General features: G+C 45.1%; 1 protein-coding gene across 3 annotated transcripts in view; it reads left to right on the plus strand.

Moving 5' to 3' along the window:
• Window positions 1-20,927, plus strand: part of Chct1 (CHD1 helical C-terminal domain containing 1) — a 50,991-nt gene that overhangs the window by 27,762 nt on the left and 2,302 nt on the right. The window contains exons 3-8 of one of the 3 annotated variants that reach the window (XM_059271408.1): window positions 8,719-8,896; window positions 10,893-11,002; window positions 15,071-15,172; window positions 15,401-15,576; window positions 16,361-16,460; window positions 20,230-20,416. In XM_059271408.1, coding sequence (XP_059127391.1) covers window positions 10,901-11,002; window positions 15,071-15,172; window positions 15,401-15,576; window positions 16,361-16,460; window positions 20,230-20,416 — 667 coding nt within the window. In that variant the 5' untranslated portion in view covers window positions 8,719-8,896; window positions 10,893-10,900. Of the gene's footprint in view, window positions 1-8,718; window positions 8,897-10,892; window positions 11,003-13,334; window positions 13,622-15,070; window positions 15,173-15,400; window positions 15,577-16,360; window positions 16,461-20,229; window positions 20,417-20,927 lie in introns of those variants that run through there. The other 2 variants (XM_059271409.1, XM_059271410.1) reach the window with 2 other exon arrangements.

Consider the following 20,927-nt stretch of genomic DNA (forward strand, 5'->3'; position numbering starts at 1 on the left):
TAGAAGGGCGGGCAAGAACTCTACCACTAGGCTTCACCCCAAGTCCCATTACCTTCTTGGAGTCTGAGAATCTAGGAGGAAAGGGTATTGTTTCTTTGCCAATTAAGATTCCTTCAAACCTCTGGGCATTGGTGGCGCATGCCTTTAATCCCAGCACTCAGAAGGCAGAGGCAGGTGGAACTCTGTGAGTTCAAGGCCAGCCTGGTCTACAGAGAGAGTTCCAGCATACAGAGAAACCCTGTCTCAAACAAACAAACAAACAAAAAATTCCTTCAAACCTATTCTGCCACATAGCACAAACAAACCAATATGATTACTGTCCCTTAAGCAAAAAAGTTCAGTTCAGATCAGATCATATGGTCTATGTCCTTTCTGGGTCTGACCAAAGCTATACAATTCAAGTTTTATTTATTTTGGGTATCTGTGGTGCTGAAGATCAAATCTAGGACCTTGAACATACTATTGAAGCAGCTCTACCACTGAGCTGAACCCAATCCTAAATTTGTAAAAATGTTGAATTGCACATATTAATTATAAGCAATGGATTTCATTGTGATGTGTTATGTTCACTTTCCTACTTGCATAGAACATGTTTTGAGCACACTCAGCTCCCACAGGATAGCTGTTTTTCTAAATCTGGCTTATTTTGTTCACATAATGATCTCCAGTTCCATCCATTTTTCTAGCTATGACTTTGGCTAAGTCCATTGTGTAGATATACATTTTCATAATCAATTCATTTGTTGCTAGATATCTAGGCTGATTGCATCCCTCAGTCATTGTGAATAGGAGTATGTAGGCATCTCTAGAACAAGCTGATTTTTTTCCTTTGGAGGTTTGCCCAGGACTGGTATAGCTGGATTATATGGCATAGCTAGTTTTCATTTCCAATTTCTTCAATTTTGAAATAATTCTAGAGTTACAAAAAGGTGTAAAGATTGTATAGAGAGTTCCTATAATACAGCTTGGTCATTTAGTCCATTGCATATTATCACGATACAATTGTAAAGTTACAAATCCACACTGGCATATTACTAAGTAGCTCAGGGCCTTTTCTGGATTTCACAATTTTTTCTCTGCTGCTCACATTCTGTTCCACTTGCAGGTGCTGCCTCGTGGGTTCCCGTCTTTTCTCAGTAACGGTTTCTTCTCATTTCTTATTTTTATGGCCTTTATCATTTCAAGTAGTGCTGGCCAGACTCTCTCCTATCTGGGTTTATCTGCTGTTCCTCTCATAATTAAACTGGGGCAGTGTTTTTTGTTTCCATTTAGTTTTGAAGAAGAGAGAGGAGAGAGAGAGAGAGAGAGAGAGAGAGAGAGAGAGAGAGAGAGAGAGAGAGAGAGAGAGAGAGAGAGAAGTGTTTCTTTTAGACAATTGGGGCAGAAGTGTCCTCCTCTCTTTTTGAATGTTATGTGAGTACAGAGTATCCAAAAGATATGGTTAGTAATGTTATCCTGCAACACTTGGTGAACATAGTATTTTCTATTCCTACATTGAAATGTGCTGTCTTTCCCTTTTCCTACTCTGTTTTTTGGATAATTGTGATGTTGTTGTTTGTTTCTTTTCTTTTGGTGCTGGGGACCACACTCAGGTCTTGTATATGCTGAACAAGTGCTCCACCACTGAGCTGTAACCGCCGGTGCTATAGCTCAGACATTGGTTATTGTTGTTTGGGTGCTTATTTGTTTTTTGTTTTGTTTTGTTTTGTTTTTTGTTTTTTGGGGGGGGTTTCGAGACAGGGTTTCTCTGTGTAGTTTTGCGCCTTTCCTGGAACTCGATTTGGAGACCAGGCTGGCCTTGAACTCACAGAGATCCACCTGCCTCTGCCTCCCAAGTGCTGGGATTAAAGGCATGCGCCACCACCGCCCGGCTTGTTTTTGTTTTTTGACCCAGAGTCTCACTATGTAGCTCTAGCTGTCCTAGAACTCACTATGTAGACCAGGCTGACCTCAGACTCACAACTACCTGCCGGCCTCTGCTTCTGAGTGCTGGGGTGAAATGCATGTGCCACTATACCCAGCTGTAGCTCAGATTTTGATGAGCGTCAAAAGCCATTTCAAAGAAGAGCATGGTGGTTTGACACTATGACCTTCGACTCTATGGATTTACTCAGGATACTCCTAATTCATATCTGGAGTCCAGAAAGACAAAGAGTCCTCTCATAGTCTGAAATTGAACTTAACAGAATGAGCCAAAGTGTATTAATTAACACACACTAGTCAAGTAATGGAACATTGCATAGCCCTGAAAATTTGAAAATAATTTAATGTAACCTTTAATTGAATGAATCCTGGGATTCCTCCAGCTCCTTAAGTTTTAGACCATGGAAGTTTCAAATGCTTCTCAAGGTTTCCCTAAATCCTTAGGAATTGACCTCATTACCGTGGTGTCTTCTAACTACTTCCTGCCTCTGCTTCAGCTTTTTCGTTGCTTTTGTTTTACTCTGTAGCACCATTTTTTGTTTTTCTTTTTGTTTTTTTCAAGACAGGGTTTCTCTGTGTAACAGTCCTGGCTGTCCTGGAACTTGCTTTCTAGACCAGGCTGGGCTCAAACTCACAGAGATCCACCTGCCTCTGCCTCTCAAGCACTGGCATTGAGTGCCCCACCACTGCCGGACTGTAACACCACTTCTTGTTTTTCTTTTTCTTCTTTTTTTTTCAGTTTTGAATGCTCGGCCTTAGCTTAGTTCTTTTCTGGCTAGCTCTCTTAACTTAAATTAACCTGTTTTTCTTTATTTATATTTTGCCTCTGGGCTTTTTCTCTTTTCTTGCTTTCTTGCTGTTTCTGTGTCTGGCTGGCATGTCCCTCATTCTCTCCTCCATCTTCTCTTGTTCTTCCTCTTTTTCTTTAACCTATATTTCTATTTATTCTCTGCCCGCTGGCCCCGCCTATCCTTTCTCCTGCCCAGCTATTGGCCATTCAGCTCTTTATTAGACCAATCAGGTGCCTTAGGCAGGCAATGTGAAACAAATGCAACACATCTTTACATAATTAAACACATGCAGCAGAAACAAATGTAACACATCTTTACATAGTTAAAGTAATAGTCTGCAGCAAAAACAAATGTCACACATCTTTGCCTAGTTAAAATAATATTCCACAACATCAGATGAAGTCTGGTGATTAGAAGTCTGTGGTGACCTCTGAGAAAGGATCATTGGACCCAAAGAGCCTCGTATGGCTGAACATGATCCTTATCTAGGTTCATTTTTATTCTTGTAAATTCCAGTTTTAGCAAAGGACAGTTTGGCAAGACCCCATCTATGATGGTCCATAGTGCTTATTAACTTGAAAAGTCAGAACAGTGTTCTTAACCTGTGAATTAAGACTCCTTTGGGGGTTAAATGATCCTTCCACAGGGGTCTCATATCAGATATCCTGCATATCAGATCTTTACATTACGATTCATAACAATAACAAAATTATAGTTATGAAGTAGCAATGAAAATAACTTCATGGTTGGAGGTCACCACAGCACTAGGAACTGTATTAAAGGGCTGCAGCATTAGGACGATTGAGAACCACTGTGCTAGAATCGCCTGAGAAGCCTCTAGCACACCTGAGAGGAATTATTTAGGGTATGTTAGCTCCTGGCCATGTGTATCAGGGATAATCCTTTTTTTTTTTCCATTAGCAACATTTCTTATTATTGTCTTTTTATCACTTTTAAAATTCAAATTTAATTTTTTAATATTTCTCATATTACTACTGTATTTATATCATTTCTACCCCTCCCTCTCTCCCTGTAATTTCTTTTGTGTCTACCTCTACCCCTTCTCAAATTCATAACCTTCTCTTCCAGATATATATATATATAGAGATAGATAGATAGATAGATAGATAGATATGGAGATATAGATATGGACCTACTGAGTCTATTTAGTGTTGCTCATATGGACATGTTAGGGCTGACCACTTTGGATTCATCCCTAGAGAAGACTGATTCTTCCTCTCAGCAGCCACTGATTTCATAGAGCTCTTCATCTAGGCATGGGGCCATATGAAATTTCCCCCATTAACTTTGGCATGTCAGGGCTAGAGAGATGGCTCAGCGGTTAGGACCACTGGTTGTTCTTCTAGAAGACCCGGGTTCAATTCCCAGCACCCACATGGCAGCTCACAACTGTCTGTAACTCTAGTTCTGGGGAATCTGACACCTTCACACCAATGCATATAAAATAAAATTAAAAAAAAAAAAAAAAGAAAGAAAAGAGCCGGGCGGTGGTGCGCACACCTGTAATCCCAGCACTCGGGAGGAAGAGGCAGGTGGATCTCTGTGAGTTTGAGGCCAGCCTGGTCTACAGAGCTAGTCCAGGACAGGCTCCAAAGCTACAGAGAAACCCTGTCTGGAAAAAAAAAAAAGAAAAGAAAGCAAATAATAGCATTTTTAAAAAGGGTGTGGGGGGACTGGAGAGATGACTCAGAGGTTAAGAGCAGCCAGTGCTCTTAGAGGTCTTGAGTTCAATTCCCAACAACCATATGGTGGCTCACAACCATCTATAATGAGATCTGGTGCCCTCTTCTGGCATGCAGGCATACATGCAGACAGAACACCGTATATGTAATAAATAAATCTTTAAAAAAAAAATTGGCGTATCATTGTGCAGCCATATTGCTGGGATTTCATGGGTGCAGTTTCTCTGTCGTATGACTATCTAGCAGCGGGAGTCCTGGTCCTCTAGTTCCTACAATCTTAGAATTTGGTCCTTTGGCTCTTACAATCTATATATTCTATATATGTATCACACAGACACACAGACACACACACACACACACACACACACACACACACACACACACACATATGGTTTAGGGAAATGGCAGTAATATATTCTACTATAGAGTCTGTGACCCCTCCAGCTAGGGATAGTTGGCTAGGCTAACAATATCAGACATGAACTTCCTCCTATTGAGTGGGCCTTAAGTCTAGGTAGATGCCTGTTGGTCACTGTCCAGATAAAAAGTTCCACTACTGCACCACTGAGGGTATCTTGCTGAACCCTTCACTGTTACCGTTCATAGACTTACGGCTGGGTCTGACTATTGATAGATTTTTTTTCCCCCTTGGCAGCTTGCCATATTTTATGTATATTTTGCACACACACACTTTTAAGTTTATTAAATAATATGTTCCTCTGTGGCTTTTCCAAACCTCTCTAGTGTTAGTTATTGCCCCTTCCTCCCTCTTCCTCCGTATTACCCTCATTCTCTAGTTAAAACCCCCTCCTATTTTCTCATTTACCCCTTTATAGCATCTGTGCCCTGCTGTCCTCCTTGACCAAGCCCCACCCACCACCATTACCCTTTTATCTCTTGGCTGGAAGTTAATTCATCCCATTCCAAACCAAACACATAGTCAAGGCTCTCCAGTAGACGGGGATGTAACTGGAGATCTGTGTATTGTGGTGAATGGCTGTATCTTGTACCACATAGCAAACACACACAATCCAGACAAGCTACCTTGTCCCCAGGAATGTTTTATCCAAACGGTAGTATCTGTTCTAGACTCGTTCCCAGCATCCCGTCTCTCACCCTGTCTGCTGTGAAAACTTCTGTCTCTACAGAGCCCATCCGACTCCTTTTCTGTTGGCTACTTTCCAGATCAAATAAAAACCCCAGCCCAGTTTCTCTTTTTCCACTTGAGATTAGCCCAGCTGCCTCTCGTTGGCAATAAACTCAGGTATCTTTTGCTTCAGCAGCTTTTGATGCTGTATCCTCTCCTACAAGGAGTTCTGGTGCCAGCAGTAAGGATGTTTTCTTCGTTAGCACCAGGAACATCTATCCATCCAGTCATTTATTCAATTCAACAAATATTTGTTGAGCCCTGGGCTAGAAACTGGGATTATGGATTGCTGATTTAAACAGGGCTCTACCCCTCAGTGGTCTCTGGTGAAAGGGAACAAATGCTATCCAAACACTTACCATGTGGCAAACACACTGATGGCCCTTTTATCTGCCTGAGCTTTATTTAATCCTCAGGGAAACTCTGAGAGACGGGCTTTATTATTTTGTTTTTGCAATGGAGGAAACTGTAGTTCAGAGTTGGTTTCATCCTGGAAAATGCTCAAGATTGATGGAGAGGAGAGGCCCCTGCTGCACAGCAGTGTGAGGGTTCTGTGGTGTAAATGTTGTTACTGCATCCAATATCTAGCTGGTGACTAGCTTGATTGGTAGAGGCCTTGCCTAGCATGCACACAGCCCTGGGTTCCGTCCCCAGCACTGCATAGAGCAGAGTGTGGTGGTGTATGTGTGTAATCCTAGCACTCAGAAGGTAGAGGCAGAAGAACCAGAGGTTGGAGATTAAGGGCCAGCCTAGGACACCTGAGGCTGTTTTGTTTGTCTGTTGAGACAGGGTCTCACTAATTAGCCTTGGCTGGCCTGGAACTTGTTATGTACACTAGGCTGACCTTGAACTCATAGAAATCCAAATGTCTTTGCTTTCAGAGTGCTAGAATTAAAGACATGAACCATCACAATCGCCCCCGCCTTTTTTTGTTTTTTTGTTTTTTTCGAGACAAGGTTTCTCTGCGTAGTTTTGGTTCCTGTCCTGGATCTCATTCTGTAGACCAGGCTGGCCTCGAACTCACAGAGATCTGCCTGCCTCTGTCTCCCGAGTGCAGAGATTCAAGGCTTGTGCCACCCACCGCCTGGCTTTTTTTTTTTTTTTTTAAGAAGGCTGGCCAGATGACTCATTGGGTAAAGGTGTTTGCCACTAACTTGTCCCATACACACACACACAAACACACACACACACACACACACACACACACACACACGTAATACAAAAAACTGTTAAATCAATACCCAGCTGTCAAAGGTGGCGTGAATGAATGTAGAGTTAGGAAGAGATGCCTGGCAGAACACCATTAAATATTTCTACCACAGAGACACAATAGACATAATCTGAAAAGTTAATAATCAGCTCTGGTGATCCAACCTTAGGAAAATACTAGTGTCTGCTCCTTCCTCGGTTGGATCCGTACAAGGGATAACTGAGGACTTAAGCTCACCATACCAGTCTTTCCCAAATTTGCCTAATGATAAGAAGCATCTATTAAAATATCATGCCATGCCGGGCGGTGGTGGCGCACGCCTTTAATCCCAGCACTCGGGAGGCAGAGCCAGGCGGATCTCTGTGAGTTCGAGGCCAGCCTGGACTACCAAGTGAGTCCCAGGAAAGGCGCAAAGCTACACAGAGAAACCCTGTCTCGAAAAACCAAAAAAAAAAAAAAAAAAAAAAAAAAAAAAAATATCATGCCATCTCTGGGGATTCGGATTCTAAAGGTCTGAAGCAAGGTGATTTTTTTTTTTTTTTTTACAGTCTAGAAGACTTTGATATTAATTAACACTGCTCCCAGAAACACCAATCTGGGCTTGATGGGAGGTAGACAAAATCCGGTACCCTGGAAGAGAGTTCCTGGGAGAAACTGTTGCAAAACCTGTAGATGATTTTTTTTTCTCTCTAACATTATTCCCAGCTCAAGTGTTTGCTCACTGCATTAATTCAGACTCATCTCTAAATCTCATCTCAAGAGAGAAACCTTCCTGTAAAAGCAGAGTGGAAATCCTTTGGCCCAGCAATTTGACAGCCTCACAGACACTTGCATATTATTAGGCTATTTAGAAATATGCTCTGAAGTTCTGAGGTTGTCATTCTGCAGTGTTATTTTGATACCCTGACAAGATATTTTTAGAGCAAGAAGCCCAAATTAAAACATTGTGACAAAAAAAAAGTGAGATTAAGTGAAAGCTTCATTAAGTGGAAAACTACAGCACATATTCAGTTAAGAGCAGGGGAAATAACTACAAAATATATTTTGAGAACTGTTTGGAGAGTAGCAGGAGATAAAGAGAGATTTACGGCCCATGTGCTTGGAGGGATCTACATCCTGTCAGCAAGGGAAGTAAGGCCTTAGCCTTACAGCCTGTTTTGATTGACAGGCCCACATGCCTTGGCTTGGCCCAGGCAAAGCTAATCCCCTGTCCACACCTCAGGGGATGCCTATAGCACTTGACCTTCACTGTATGTGGTCACGAAAGCTCAGGACTTACTTTAATCCCTGGGTGCTTGATTTGGGCCTGACATACGGTTAGCAAGACTGCCTATCTTTTGTCTTTTCCCGCACCAGTCCTCTCAAGACTGTGTGTGACGTTTCTCGGTGCCTCCAGTTAAGGGCTTCCACGACTTAGATTTAAAGACCTATCTAATCCCCAAAACCACTGCTGAAAAGGTGCACACACCTCCATTATACCTGCTAGAGCCTGCTTCCTAAAGTCTTTAATGAGTTCAAGTACAATTTGCTGCACTTTCAAAGCTCTGTTGATTCCCTCAAGCCCTGTCTTAAGTAATGATTCAGACCCGTCTGACCTTGGAGTAGGGGTGCCTTGGCCCTCATCTGGGAGCCGTAGGCTCTGTTTGCTGATACAGTACTACAGCTGTGATAAGCATTTGAATGCCTTTCCTTCTTGATAGAATTTTAGCTACATAACAGAATAATTTGCCTTAAGATCAAAACACCTTCTTTAGCAATTCTAAGGATACCCTTAAGTATCTCATCAAGGAAGGGATAGAGGAGAGTTCTTGGGGAAATAGAAAGTTTCTGTGCTGGGGGTGGGGGTGGGGTTGGGTGGGGTGGGGGCGGGAGAAACATCTTCAGATCTGTGAGGCAAGGTTCAAGGAGATGCTAAGAACTATTTTCCATGCTTACTTAATTCAGAATACATAACAAGAAAGTTGGGGGCTCTGTCTTGTGAACCTATGGTGGAGAGTGATACATAATGACTATGAGATTAGTCTGTGCGGTAATGGAGAATACCAACCTGCATCAAATGGAGTGTGGGCAAACCAGCAGGCCTCACCTCCCATACTTCCCTCACAGATATCTAATAAACATGGTGAGTAGCTTTTTTTTTTTTTAACATTTATTTATTGGGGGAAGGAGGGTGTGTGTGTATGTGTAGGTCAGAGGACAGGTTTTTGTTGTTTGTTTTTTTGTTTTCATTTGGTTTCTGTTTGTTTGTTTGTTTGTTTGTTTGTTTTCCAAGACAGGGTTTCTCTGTGTAGCCCTGGCTGTCCTGGAACTCGCTCTGTAGACAAGGCTGGCTTTGAACTCAGAAATTCAACTGCTTCTGCCTCCCCAGTGCTGGGATTAAAGGTATGTACCACAAAAAAAAAAAAAAAAAAAAAAAAAAAAAAAAAAAAAAGGGCTGGAGAGATGGCTCAGAGGTTAAGAACACTGGCTGTTCTTTCAGAGGTCCTGAGTTCAATTCCCAGTAACCACATGGTGGCTCACAACCATCTGTAAAGAGATCTGGCGCCCTCTTCTGGCCTGCAGGGATACATGCAGGTAGAACACTGTATATATGATAAATAAATAAATCTTTAAAAAAAAAAAAAAAAAAAAAAAAAAAAAAAAAAAAAAAAGGTATGTACCACACCATCTGGCCAGAAGACAATTTGGAGAGTTGATTCTCTCCTTGCACTTGTGGGTCCTAGTGATCAAACTCACGCGGCCCTTGTCCCCTGAGCCATCTCGCCATCCCACGGTGTATAGCTTTTAAAACTAAATGGTAAATGAGTTGACTTGCCCTACAGAGTCGTTTGATGCTGATCAATTGAATTTTGAAGTATGTTTCTCAAAAGCAATGGATCTGTGTTTGGCTTTAGTTAATGGTGTACATGAACCATTTCTCTGGCTATTATCAGTTGTCTGCTCAGGCTACTCCCCACGTTTGATAATAAAGCCATTATGTAAACAGTGAGCCATTCAAAGCTTAGGATTTGCTGGAGGCTTTTGGAGTGAAAGGGGGGTGTTGAAGAGAATGCAATGGCTAAGCCTTTGTTTCTAAAACTTGTTTCTCTCTTTTGAAATGTAGATGTGTGTGTGTGTGTGTGTGTGTGTGTGTGTGTGTGTGTTGTGCACCAGAGTAATATACATGTATATGCTTATTCAAATCTTCTTTTTCAGTGTTGGTCATATCGATGTCACGTTTAGATTTAATGTACATGCCCATTTATGTTCTTTTTTTGAGACAGAATGTCTGTACGCAGCTGGGTGACCAGCACTCAGTCTGTACAGACCGTAGGCCAGGCTGGACTTGAACTTGTAACAGCCCTTCTTCTCCCTCCTCCCAGTGATGAGATTACAGGCATGTGTGTCTGGTCTCTGTGGTGCTGAGCAGAAACTCAGGACTTTACCACCTGAGCCCTCTGTTATGTTTTCAATCTTTTTTGTTTGTTTGTTTTTGTTTTTTGTTTTTTCAAGACAGAGTTTCTCTGTAGCTTTGGAGCCTGTCCTGGAACTTACTACTCTATAGACCAGGCTGGCCTCAAACTCAGAGATCCACCTGCCCCTGCCTCCCAAGTGCTGAGACTAAAGGCATGCACTACCACTGCCCGGTGTGTTTTCAATCTTTTAATAATGTTATTTAGTTGTTTTTTTTTTCCGAGACAGAGTTTCTCTGTGTAACAGCCCTGGCTATCCTAGAACTTGCTCTGTAGACCAGGCTAGCCTCAAACTCAGAGAATCACCTGCCTCTGCCTCCTCAGTGCTGGGATTAAAGGTGTATGCCACTACTGCCTGGCTCACTATTTAGTTCTTCTTATGGGTAGCTTTTTTTTTTTTTTTTCCAAGATTTCTAGTTGGGTATTGACCCATCTCCCCCATCCCCCACTTTTTGGTGACTCCATTTAGATTCCTTCATACGTGCATACTGCTTTTACAGTAGCAGGTTTCCATATGGCCCTTCAAATGGCCCTTGGTGTTAATTGCCCCCCCATATTCCCTCCCTTACCCCTCACCCACCCCCTTCCCATTTAGTCCTCCCACTCCAGTCTACCCCGTCTCTTCATAACTATATATTCTATGTTTTAATTTGGGTTTGGAGACAGATTTTGCTATGTATCCCAGACTTGCCTTGAACTTACTACAGACAGCCCTACTGGACTTCAGCCTTCCTGGACACTGCTGTTTCAAGATCACTGCCCTGCCCAGCTTACAGGTACAAAACTAACGGGGGAAAGAAATCCCCTTTGATATTGTGAAGTGTGCACTCCAACAGCCTTTTCAGTGTATGTCCAAAATGGGATTGGGCCACACATGCTGATTCCATTCCTGTCTCATATCTGTAGCAGGAATCCTAATTGGTGTTAATAAAAACCCGGAGCCAGGTATTAGGGTAAATGCTGGAAGATCAGAAAAGCAGAGCAGCCAGCCACTAGAGTTCTTACTTCTACTGAAACCTCAGCCTGAAAAGAGACTGAGCTCCTGTCTCCTCCTGTCTTACATTCCTTTCTCCGCCCAGCCATATCATGTCCTGTCTCCACCTCCCTAGTGCTGAGATTAAAGGTGTGTGTGTGTGTGTGTGTGTGTGTGTGTGTGTGTGTGCCAACCACTCCCTGGCTCTGTTTCTCTTTTAGACTGGATCAATCTTGTGTAGCCCAGGCTGGCCTCGAACTCACAGAGATCCATCTGCCTCTGCCTCCCGAGTGTGGGATTAAAGGTGTGCGCCACCACGACCACCACCACCACCACCACCACGACCTGGCCTCTATGGCTAACTAGTGGTTTAGCTCCCCACTCTGATCTTCAGGAAAGCTTTATTTGTTAGCTCACAAACAAAATATCACCACACACGTCTCAGTGGGTATAGCTATAGAATAACACTTGAACATGGGTGACAGATATGTGTCATAACATTTTATTTATCCTATTGATGACATTTCCAGAATGGTTTCCAGAATGTCACTGTTGTCAAATCTTTTTCTCCTTAGGACTATCCCTAGACTGGACAGCGAGAATACATGTTTTACATCTTCAAACGCATTAACAATTAACTCCCTCTGGAGTGTCTAGGAGGCCCCTTGCCTTCCTCTAACGGCCCTTAGCTGTGAAATAACCCTCAGGGAACAGATCTTCCAAAGTGAAGGCAGAGAAGCAGGGACTTTGATTCTCCCCTTCCCCTCCCCAACAATTTGCTAAACCTAATGGTACAAGGAACAGGAATAGAGGATAGTTAAGAGTTTCTGGCTGGAGAAATGGCTCAGCAGTTAAGAGCACTGACTGTTCTTCCAGAGGTCCTGAGTTCAATTCCCAGCAACTACATGGTGGCTCACAACCATCTGTAATGAGATCTGTGCCCTCTTCCTGCCTACAGGGGCACATACAGGCAGAATACGGTATACATAATATATATATGTATATGTATGTGTGTATATGTATACTTATATATGTATATATGTAATATAATATAAAGAGTTTCTGGACAGAAAAGGAACTCACCCAAACCCCAGGGCCTCCTAGCCGCCTTGAAGCTGTCAAGAGCCACCATGTCCTGTCCCCCTGTCCTGTGTGACTAGATGGACAGAGGGAAGACTCTATTGGCCGACAGCGGCCCGACCCAGTGGCCGCCAACGAAGAGGGAGAACATGATCAAACTGGGTGAGGGAAAATTGCTCTGCAGTCCCTGAAGACACCCAAGAGGTCCTGGCGATAGACTGAATCCAGCCTTAGGGAAGACGCGGCTTAAGTGAGTGGACCGCAGCAGCAACCATCTGTGCACCAGGCAGCTAACTGCTGCGCTAGCTGCTGACGGACGCAAGGGGGCACTGGTGCCCGGGTCGGGACCGAGCGGTCCTGACAGTCTGGAGCCGGGGAGAGCCTAGCAGCCAGGCCGGTTCTTGCGGCTCCAGACCCTGCTGACAGTGTTTGCTCCTGTGGCCCAGGACACCCGGACACCCGCGGGCTTGCGGGAGGGAGAAGCCGGAGCGCTCGGAATCTGATCAAAAAGCCTTGCGCCTGTTTCAGTGGCCACTGAGCTAAGGCGAGTGATAGGACCTCGGCTCCCCAGGCTCCTTGTTGGTACTTGGCACCCACTCCCAGGAAGGTTTTGGCGAGGATTAATGAAATATACGTTGGCTGTACTTGTGTAAAATACCCTTAAAGCAACCCCAATCTTCCCTTGGCACAACCAGTTTATTAACTTGATGGCTACAGGGGCTAGCAGTATATTTCAGTAGAGATTTATTATATCCCGTTCTCTCTTCAGTCCTTTGTTCCGGAAAGGACTGTTACAACCCCCACCCAACCCCATCTCCGCCAACACACACTCTCTCAAGAAGCCCCCGGTGTAACTACGGAGGCAGGAGGGGTGTCCATCCAGGAAAATCACTTCAAAAGCCTTATCAGGGTTTAAAATCAATAGCATCTGACTGGAGGTGTGCCATCTTGCGCTGGTCAGCTGTGAGCGCTGACGGGGGTGGGGGTGGGGGTGGGGAGGATGGGGGTGGAGGGGGATGGGATGGGGCAGGGTACTCAGCACACCTGGCTCACTCACTCACTTACCGAGTTCAGTTCCCAGTTGGAGGAGATGGTTGGTGGCCACCCTGAGGCACTAGTGGACAGGATAGAGAGGGGCCTGAGCTCTGTGTTGGCAGTTGCCATGGTTTTCCTCTGAGTTCTGGAGCCAACCTGCCCGCTACTGGGGCTCTCAGGTCACAGAAGTAGTAAGTTAGAAGCCTGTGGGGGACCTGAGGAGTGCTGTCCTGAGGCTGCCAGCCCAGCTGTGGAGATGGAAGCCTCACATGGGCAGGGCAGTGAAGGAGCCAAGCCATTAGAGAAGGTGAAGTGAGGCTGGGATGTGAGGGAACCAGGGAAGGGGCTGGATTTCGAAAGCCATGAACATAAAATTCAAGGAAGAAGACAAGGAGAAAAAAATTGGTAGTGTATGTGGATTAGCAAGAACCCCAAAGAACAAGTTCAAACAGTTGAGTTAGGGTGTAGGTCAGTAGTGGAGAGCTTGCCCGAGTCCTGGGTTTGATTTCCCAGAACCACAAGTGAGGGATAAATGATAAACACATTTATCAAAGATGTGTTTCTGGCAAGATGATGGGAAGTACCATTTTGATGTTGTAAAGGCTCACCCACACCTATGTGAGCATACCTGTGTGGTCTGTGTACAGTTAATGTGGCTACGTTCATGGAGTTAGCCAGACTCCTCCCTCTACAGTTGGGAGGAGCTTGTTCGGCCCCTTCTTTACCTTCCCCAGCTTCCCTTCATAGTGCTCTGAGTGTGGCTCTTCCTCTGAACACAGACAGCAGGTGATCTGACTGTCCTGAGAGGCTGTGAAAATGTAAGGTGCACACCTTTAATCCCAGCACTCGGGAGACAGAGGCAGGCGGATCTCTGTGAGTTGAAGGCCAGCCTGGTCTACAGAGTGAGTTCCAGGACAGCCAGGGCTACACAGAGGAAAGAATAAAAAAAAAAAAAAAATGAAGGGCAAACCCAGTGACACCAGTCTAATTCTGTGCAGAGTTTTAGTAATATTTCACAGCCACTTTGTCACCACTCATTTTATTCTATTTTCTCTTTGCCCCACTTTTGTGTCACAAGACTCCTGTTATCACCACCTTACTTATTGGGTACACTTCAAATGCATGTCATAATGCTAAAATTCAGAGATGAGTAGATATGGGCCTCGGACCTCAATAAAGTGCCAAATAAAAGGAAAAGCAGCTGGGCGGCGGTGGCGCACACCTTTAGTCCCTGCACTCTGAGGCAGAGCCAGGCGGATCTCTGTGAGTTTGAGGCCAGCTTGGTTGGTCTACAGAGCAAGATCCAGGACAGGCACTAAAACTACACAGAGAAACCCTGTCTCATAAAACTAAAAAAAAAAAAAAAAAAAAAGAAAAGAAAAGAAAGAAAAGCAATTGCTGCCCACCCCCTTACAGAGTCACAGAATTCTTCCAATGCCTCACTATTCTCAGTTATAAGCAGAGGTAATGGTAGCTAACCTCAAAGAATTCGTGGGAAAAGAAATGAGTTAATGTTTATCAGGATGTTAATGTTAATTTTCCTAGTATAGCCAAGAATTATTGGAAAAGAAACAGGTGAAATATTCTAGGTTTTCTAAGTGGGTTTCTTTGCCCAGGCTCACTAACCTAATGATGTTTTAAGAAAGAGATCACAGGGAGATGGAGAAGGGTTTGACTGTCAAAGATATTTACCAGTATCTGCCCAGCACTGGTCCTCAGGCCCAAGCCCTTCACTGACTGTGTCACCCCCTTCCAGGTGGGGAGTGTCCCCTGCTTAGAGAGGAGCTTCAGCACCGTTCCCACTGGAGATGCTCTGGTCCGTCATGCCAAGGGCCTGAGCCAGGATACCTTCAAAATTGTAAGGGGCTATCCTGGGACCCTGTCCCTACTAGCCTGGGAGGAATCAGGAGGCTTCTGATCTGTCACACTCAGGATGGAAGCGGGTGGGAATCCCCTGGAGCCTTGTCAGCACGTGGCCCTTTGTCAGCCACTAAGACTGCAGGCAGGCCAGTTTGCCAGACATGGGACTGTCCACCTGCCCTTCTCCCCACCTCTCCGCCCCTCCCCTTACTTGTGACTCCCTCAGTGTAAGGAGTACCTGAGGCCTCTGAAGAAGTTCCTGCGAAAGCTGAACCTGCCCAAGGACCTTCCCCAGAAGAAGCGGGTCAAGTTTACAAAGCAGAGCCTGGAGGCCCTGGGGGACCACATCAACACCTTCCTGCAGCATTACTGCCGGGCCTGGGAGATGAAGCACTGGAAAAAGTAGGCAGCCTCCTTGCCTTATCCCACCTCCAGTCAAGGCTCCCCAGTCAGGGAGAGGGTTACGGTCCTGGGAGAGGGCAGATGTTGAAAGAACAGGTCCCTGTAGCCACCAGGGCAGCACTGAGTGTTCCTTAGCTGTACACACAGTAGACACAAGCCTTTCCCAAAAGCCTCCAGACGCCTCAGTAGGTAAGGCATTCCTTACTAAGCCGGCTGACCTGAGTTCTGTCCCTCAGACCCATGTCCTGGAGGGAGAGATCCACATCTATTGGTTGTCCCCAGACCTTCACACATGCACTGTGGCACACACACACACACACACACACACACACACACACACACACACACGTACGTGGTTTTTTTTTTGTTTTTGTTTTTTGTTTTTTTTAGATTTTTTTTTAAATTTATTTATTATGTATATAGCATATATGACAGCAAGCCAGAAGAGGGCACCAGATCTCATTACAGATGGGTGTGAGCCACCATGTGGTTGCTGGGAATTGAACTCAGGACCTCTGGAAGAGCAGTCAGTGCTCTTAACCGCTGAGCCATCTCTCCAGCCCAACACGTACGTTTTTAAGCCTCCTGTAGCCTTGAGGTGAACAGCCGCTTGTTAGCAGCGAACGGCATTTCTGTCCTGGTCTCCCCCTCCAACCCCTCAACCTGAAACTGAGGAAGCAACTTGCAGCCCATTTCTACTGGATAGATCCTGGTCACAGACAGTGCAGAGGGAGAAAAGGTTCTCTGCAGCCTCTCTCAGTCTGTCTCGGGTTTCTCTCTGCAGGATGCTCTGGCGATTTGTCTCCCTCTTCTCAGAACTGGAGTCGAAGCACCTTCGCCGGCTCTATAAGTACACCAAAGCCAACCAAACAGCCAAGTTCCTGGTGAGGCTTTCCAGAGAGCTCCTGTGAGGTCCGGCAGGAGTTTGGTCAGTGTTCTTAGATCCTGAGGGGAGGACTCAGACTGAGTGGCTCTCTAATGCCTGTCCCCTCTTGTCCCTCATACCTTCCCCTACACTGTCCCCTGAGGGACCTGACTAGGGCCACCAAATCATGACGTTTATTCCCCTTTCATGCTCACACCATGGTTTCAGCATGGATGGAAGCCAGGGCTTGTGCGTGCCAAGCAAGTGTTCTTTCTGCGGCCCCCAGACCCCAGGCAGGTTACCCTTTATTTTAAGGTTAAACCTTCCAGGTGTTTTTATTTTGGGAGTGATAGTGTCTTGTTTGCTTGTTCATAATGAAACAGTTTTCTTTTTAAAATCCTAACTTTAGAAATTTTAAATTGAGAGCCTGAAGATATATTTGGAAGCTATCTGGCCAGTGAAACCCACAAATCCAGAAGTCACTATAATGGCAATGTCTTATATTTAGAAAAGGAACTGCTAGAGCCAGACACTGAGTCAAAAACCAATAGACTGGCTCCTGAGGCAGGAGGATCACTCAACCCAGGAGTCAGAGTCAACCTGTTAACACAGCAGGACCCCGCCTCTTCTCTTAGAGAGAAGCTGGGGCTATGTAGATAAATCTGTAGTAGAACACTTGCCTACTTGTGGGAGGCCCTGAATTCAACCCCAGCATTGCAAAACAAAAGTAAATAGAAGGAGAAGAAAAACAAAATGGGGCTGGAGAGATGGCTCAGAGGTTAAGAGCACTGGCTGCTCTTCCAGAGGTCCTGAGTTCGAGTCCCAGCAACCACAAGGTGGCTCACAACCTTCTATAATGAGATCTGGTGCCCTCTTCTGGCTAGCAAGCAGAACACTGTATACATAATAAATAATCTTTTTAAAAAAAAAAAAAAGGAGAGAGAGAGAGAGAGAGAATTAACAAAATGATCCAAGCATTCATGTTGGAGAGGAGCAGCCAAGGTGGAGTGGGGAGGGGCTGGCCAAGCAGGAATTCGTAAAGGCAGCCAGAGATTGCATTCTGGCTGTCTTCCCCCTTGTGTGTTCTGGCACAGGTATCTCTCCTCCCAGCATTTGATGTTTCATTTACAAATTGTGGGTAATAGCTCTAGTTGCTACTTAGAGTTACTTGTGAGGATCACAGGAAGGAACAGAGAGTGCTTGACACAAAGGTGACTTTCACTGCTGTTGTTGAGGATTATTCTTTTGAACCAGAGGCTCTCAAAGTATGCTCTGAAGCCTTGAGAGAATCCTCAGAAGGTGAGACCTGTTTAACATGCAAAAGATAGAACAATGGGTTCCAGTGAACCATAGTATGGACAGTTCACCGATAGATCGATGAAGAGGTGTGTATTGTATGACTGCAGCCCAGAGATGTTCTGGGAAGGTAAAACTGTGAGCGCAGCCGGGCGGTGGTGGCACACGCCTTTAATCCCAGCACTCGGGAGGCAGAGGCAGGTCGATCTCTGTGGAGGCCAGCCTGATCTACATAGTGAGTTCCAGGACAACCAGGGCTACACAGAGAAACCCTGTCTCAGCAAAAACAAAACAAAACTTGGAGTGCAGTGAAAAGAACAATTTGCCAAGAGCTCCCAGGAAGGAAGGAGAGGGTGAGTAAGTGGGTCACAGAAGACTGGGCTAGTGTACCTGTTCTGAAAGACACTGGAAGGGTGGGGACGTTCACCATACATTGATCAAAACCTGGAACAGTGTGTCACTGTTAAGTTGCCCGTGTTCTGCAAATAACCTCTTAGCTGTGTTGCTATAAGCAACTCTAATTTTATTGGTTCACCCCCCGCCAAAAAAAAGAGATGAAAGCAGAAGGAATTTAGTTGGGAAAAGATCAGTGAGAATGTGTGCGTGCGTGTGTGTGTGTGTGTGTGTGTGTGTGTGTGTGTGTGTGTGTGTGTGTGTTTTGTGTGTTGCCATGGCGGGGGGCCGTGCCTTGGGGCAGGGGGAGAGAAGGGTGTGGAGAGTGAATACAATCAAAACACATTTATTCGTGTATGAAAATAAAAAACTCATTTGTATAATTACTACGTTAATTTTAGAAGTTTTAGAAATTAAATAGAAACTATAGAATGTATACAACACAAAATGTAAATCCTAATGTGATTCCGGGTCTTCTATAGAAAGGGTCTGTTGGTGCGGTCTTTCTAGTCTTGACAGATGTGCCTAAAGAGAGTCTCTACAGCTGGGGAAGCATGGAGGTGTGGGTGGCAGGGGCCGGACCCCAAATTTCCATATTGTCCTTTAAAGCAATTTTAAGACTATTATTATTATTATTACTTTTTGAGACAAGGTCTATATAGTCTTGGCTAGTCTGAACCTCACTATGTAGACCAGGGTGTCCTCGAACTTACACTCATAGAGATGTGCTGGCTTCTGCTTCCCAGTGCTAGGATTAAAGGCATGGGCCACTATACCTGGCTAAAAGTCTGTTCCCTTTTTCAGCTGGTCACAGTGGCCCAGTCCCTGAATCCCAGCACTCAGGAGGCCAAGGCAGGCCGACTGCAGATCTGACACCAGCCTAGGCTGCACAGTGAGTCCAAGTGAGATCTTGTTTCAAAACAAATAAAAGAGCCTGTGGATTTTACTTTACTTTATTTTGGTTTTTCAAGACAGGGTTTCTTTGTATAGCCCTAGCTGTCCTGGAACTTGCTTTGTAGACCTTTCTGACTTCAAACTCACAGAGATCCACCTGCCTCTGCTTCCTGAGTGCTGAGATTAAAGGTGTGTGCCACCACCACCACCACCACCACCACCACCACCACCACCACCACCACCACCACCACCACCTGGCTGCCTATTCATTTTTCAAAAGTTTACCCATATGGTTCAGATTCTGAACTACAATTAAGAAACTACTGTTTGTTTCATTTTTAGTATGACAACAAAGAAACATATCTGTTCTTTTCTAAATATGTATTTGTATGAGGCCGCACTTCTGTGTGCTTCAACCAAGACAACATACCATAAGTCATAAGTCATAACTATTCATAACTACTGAGTGAGACCTGAAATTGCAGGTCTTCCCTGGAGCCAGACGCTAAAGAGAGCTGAAAATATAAAACACTACTACTTTTCTGAATTTTTTTTTTGGGGGGGAGCAAAGTTACTTTTTCATAAATAATTTTCATAGAATATTTGTGTGTATCTCCTATTTTAATTTTCAAATAATTTAGTAAATACACACTTAACATTTTCTTACCTGTAATCTCTAATAGGGTAAGTATGAATAGCCATGACCACATAAGCACATCTTTTGGAGTTCTCACTGATCTCAAGACGTAAACATGTCCTGAGATCAGGGTAGCTGAGAGCCACTGTGTAAGGACAGAGCTAGGCCCAGTTCTGTTCTCAGGCCCTGGAGATGTCCCCAAGCTGGCCTCAGCTGTTCTCACCCATGGCTCAGGATGTCCATTTAGCTGTCAGTGAGTGGAATGCAGCACCTGATGCAATGGTGCATGCATAATCATAGCCTTCTGTAGGCCGAGACAGGAGGCAGTGCTTGGACTTCTTAGCAGGGATAAACTTACCTAGAAGACACAGATGTCTGCCTAGCCCACCCTACGTCCCCAGTTTTTCTGTGACCCTCACCCCATCCCTTTGGCTAGGCAAATGTGAGATCCTGTCATTTCTCAGCAGCTGGGGGTGGGGTGGGGTAAGGCTGATGCTGTAGAGTTTAGGCCCCTCTCGTCTCCAGCCTCTCCTCTCCAGCCTCTCCTCAACAATGGACCCGATTTCAGGTCGCGTTCTGTCCCTTGGATGCACCAGAGAGATCCTTGCTGGCCAGCCAGGAGGACAGTCTCCCCAGACTCTGCAGCGCCTGGGGCTTGCATGGAAACATCAGCGGCATGAAGGAGAGGCTGTCCAAGATGCAGGCCCCTGGCCAAGAGGCTGGCATGCTGGAGGAGCCAAGGTCCTCAAGAGGAGGTGATGTCCACTGGGTGTCAGGGGAGGCACCTGGGTGAGGGGCTTTGGAGAAGTTCAGGGGTTCTCAGGAACAGGCTGGAGCCTCCTCTCTGAGCCTGCCAAGTCCTCTTCCTGTCTACCGCCTCTTCCTTCTCTGTTGTTCCTTCTGTCCTTTCCTTCGCCTTCTTTGGTCTCTTTGCTGTTTGTAGCTCCTCCCCAGATATACTCATTATAGACTCTTTAAAATAGGCAGATAAATGTGGAGAAAAGGAACAGAAAAATTACCCAATACTCAGAGGCCAGCACTGTTGGCGTTTAGTGCGGTTTTCCCAGTGTTCTGTGTAACGCCCCCTGCAGAGGTCTCACAGTGCATACCTTTTGAATCCAGCCTTTTTTAGTTAACATGGTGTAAAGGCCCTTTCTCACATGACTAGAAGCAGGGTGGAAACAGTTTCTAAATGCTGAGCTATGGACCCTCAGGAGGTGCTGGTAGCAGTGGCAGATGCCCACTCTGATGGAGTGGAATAAAGGG

Source organism: Peromyscus eremicus, chromosome 8a, assembly GCF_949786415.1.
Source record: "Peromyscus eremicus chromosome 8a, PerEre_H2_v1, whole genome shotgun sequence".
Lineage (NCBI taxonomy): Eukaryota > Metazoa > Chordata > Mammalia > Rodentia > Cricetidae > Peromyscus > Peromyscus eremicus.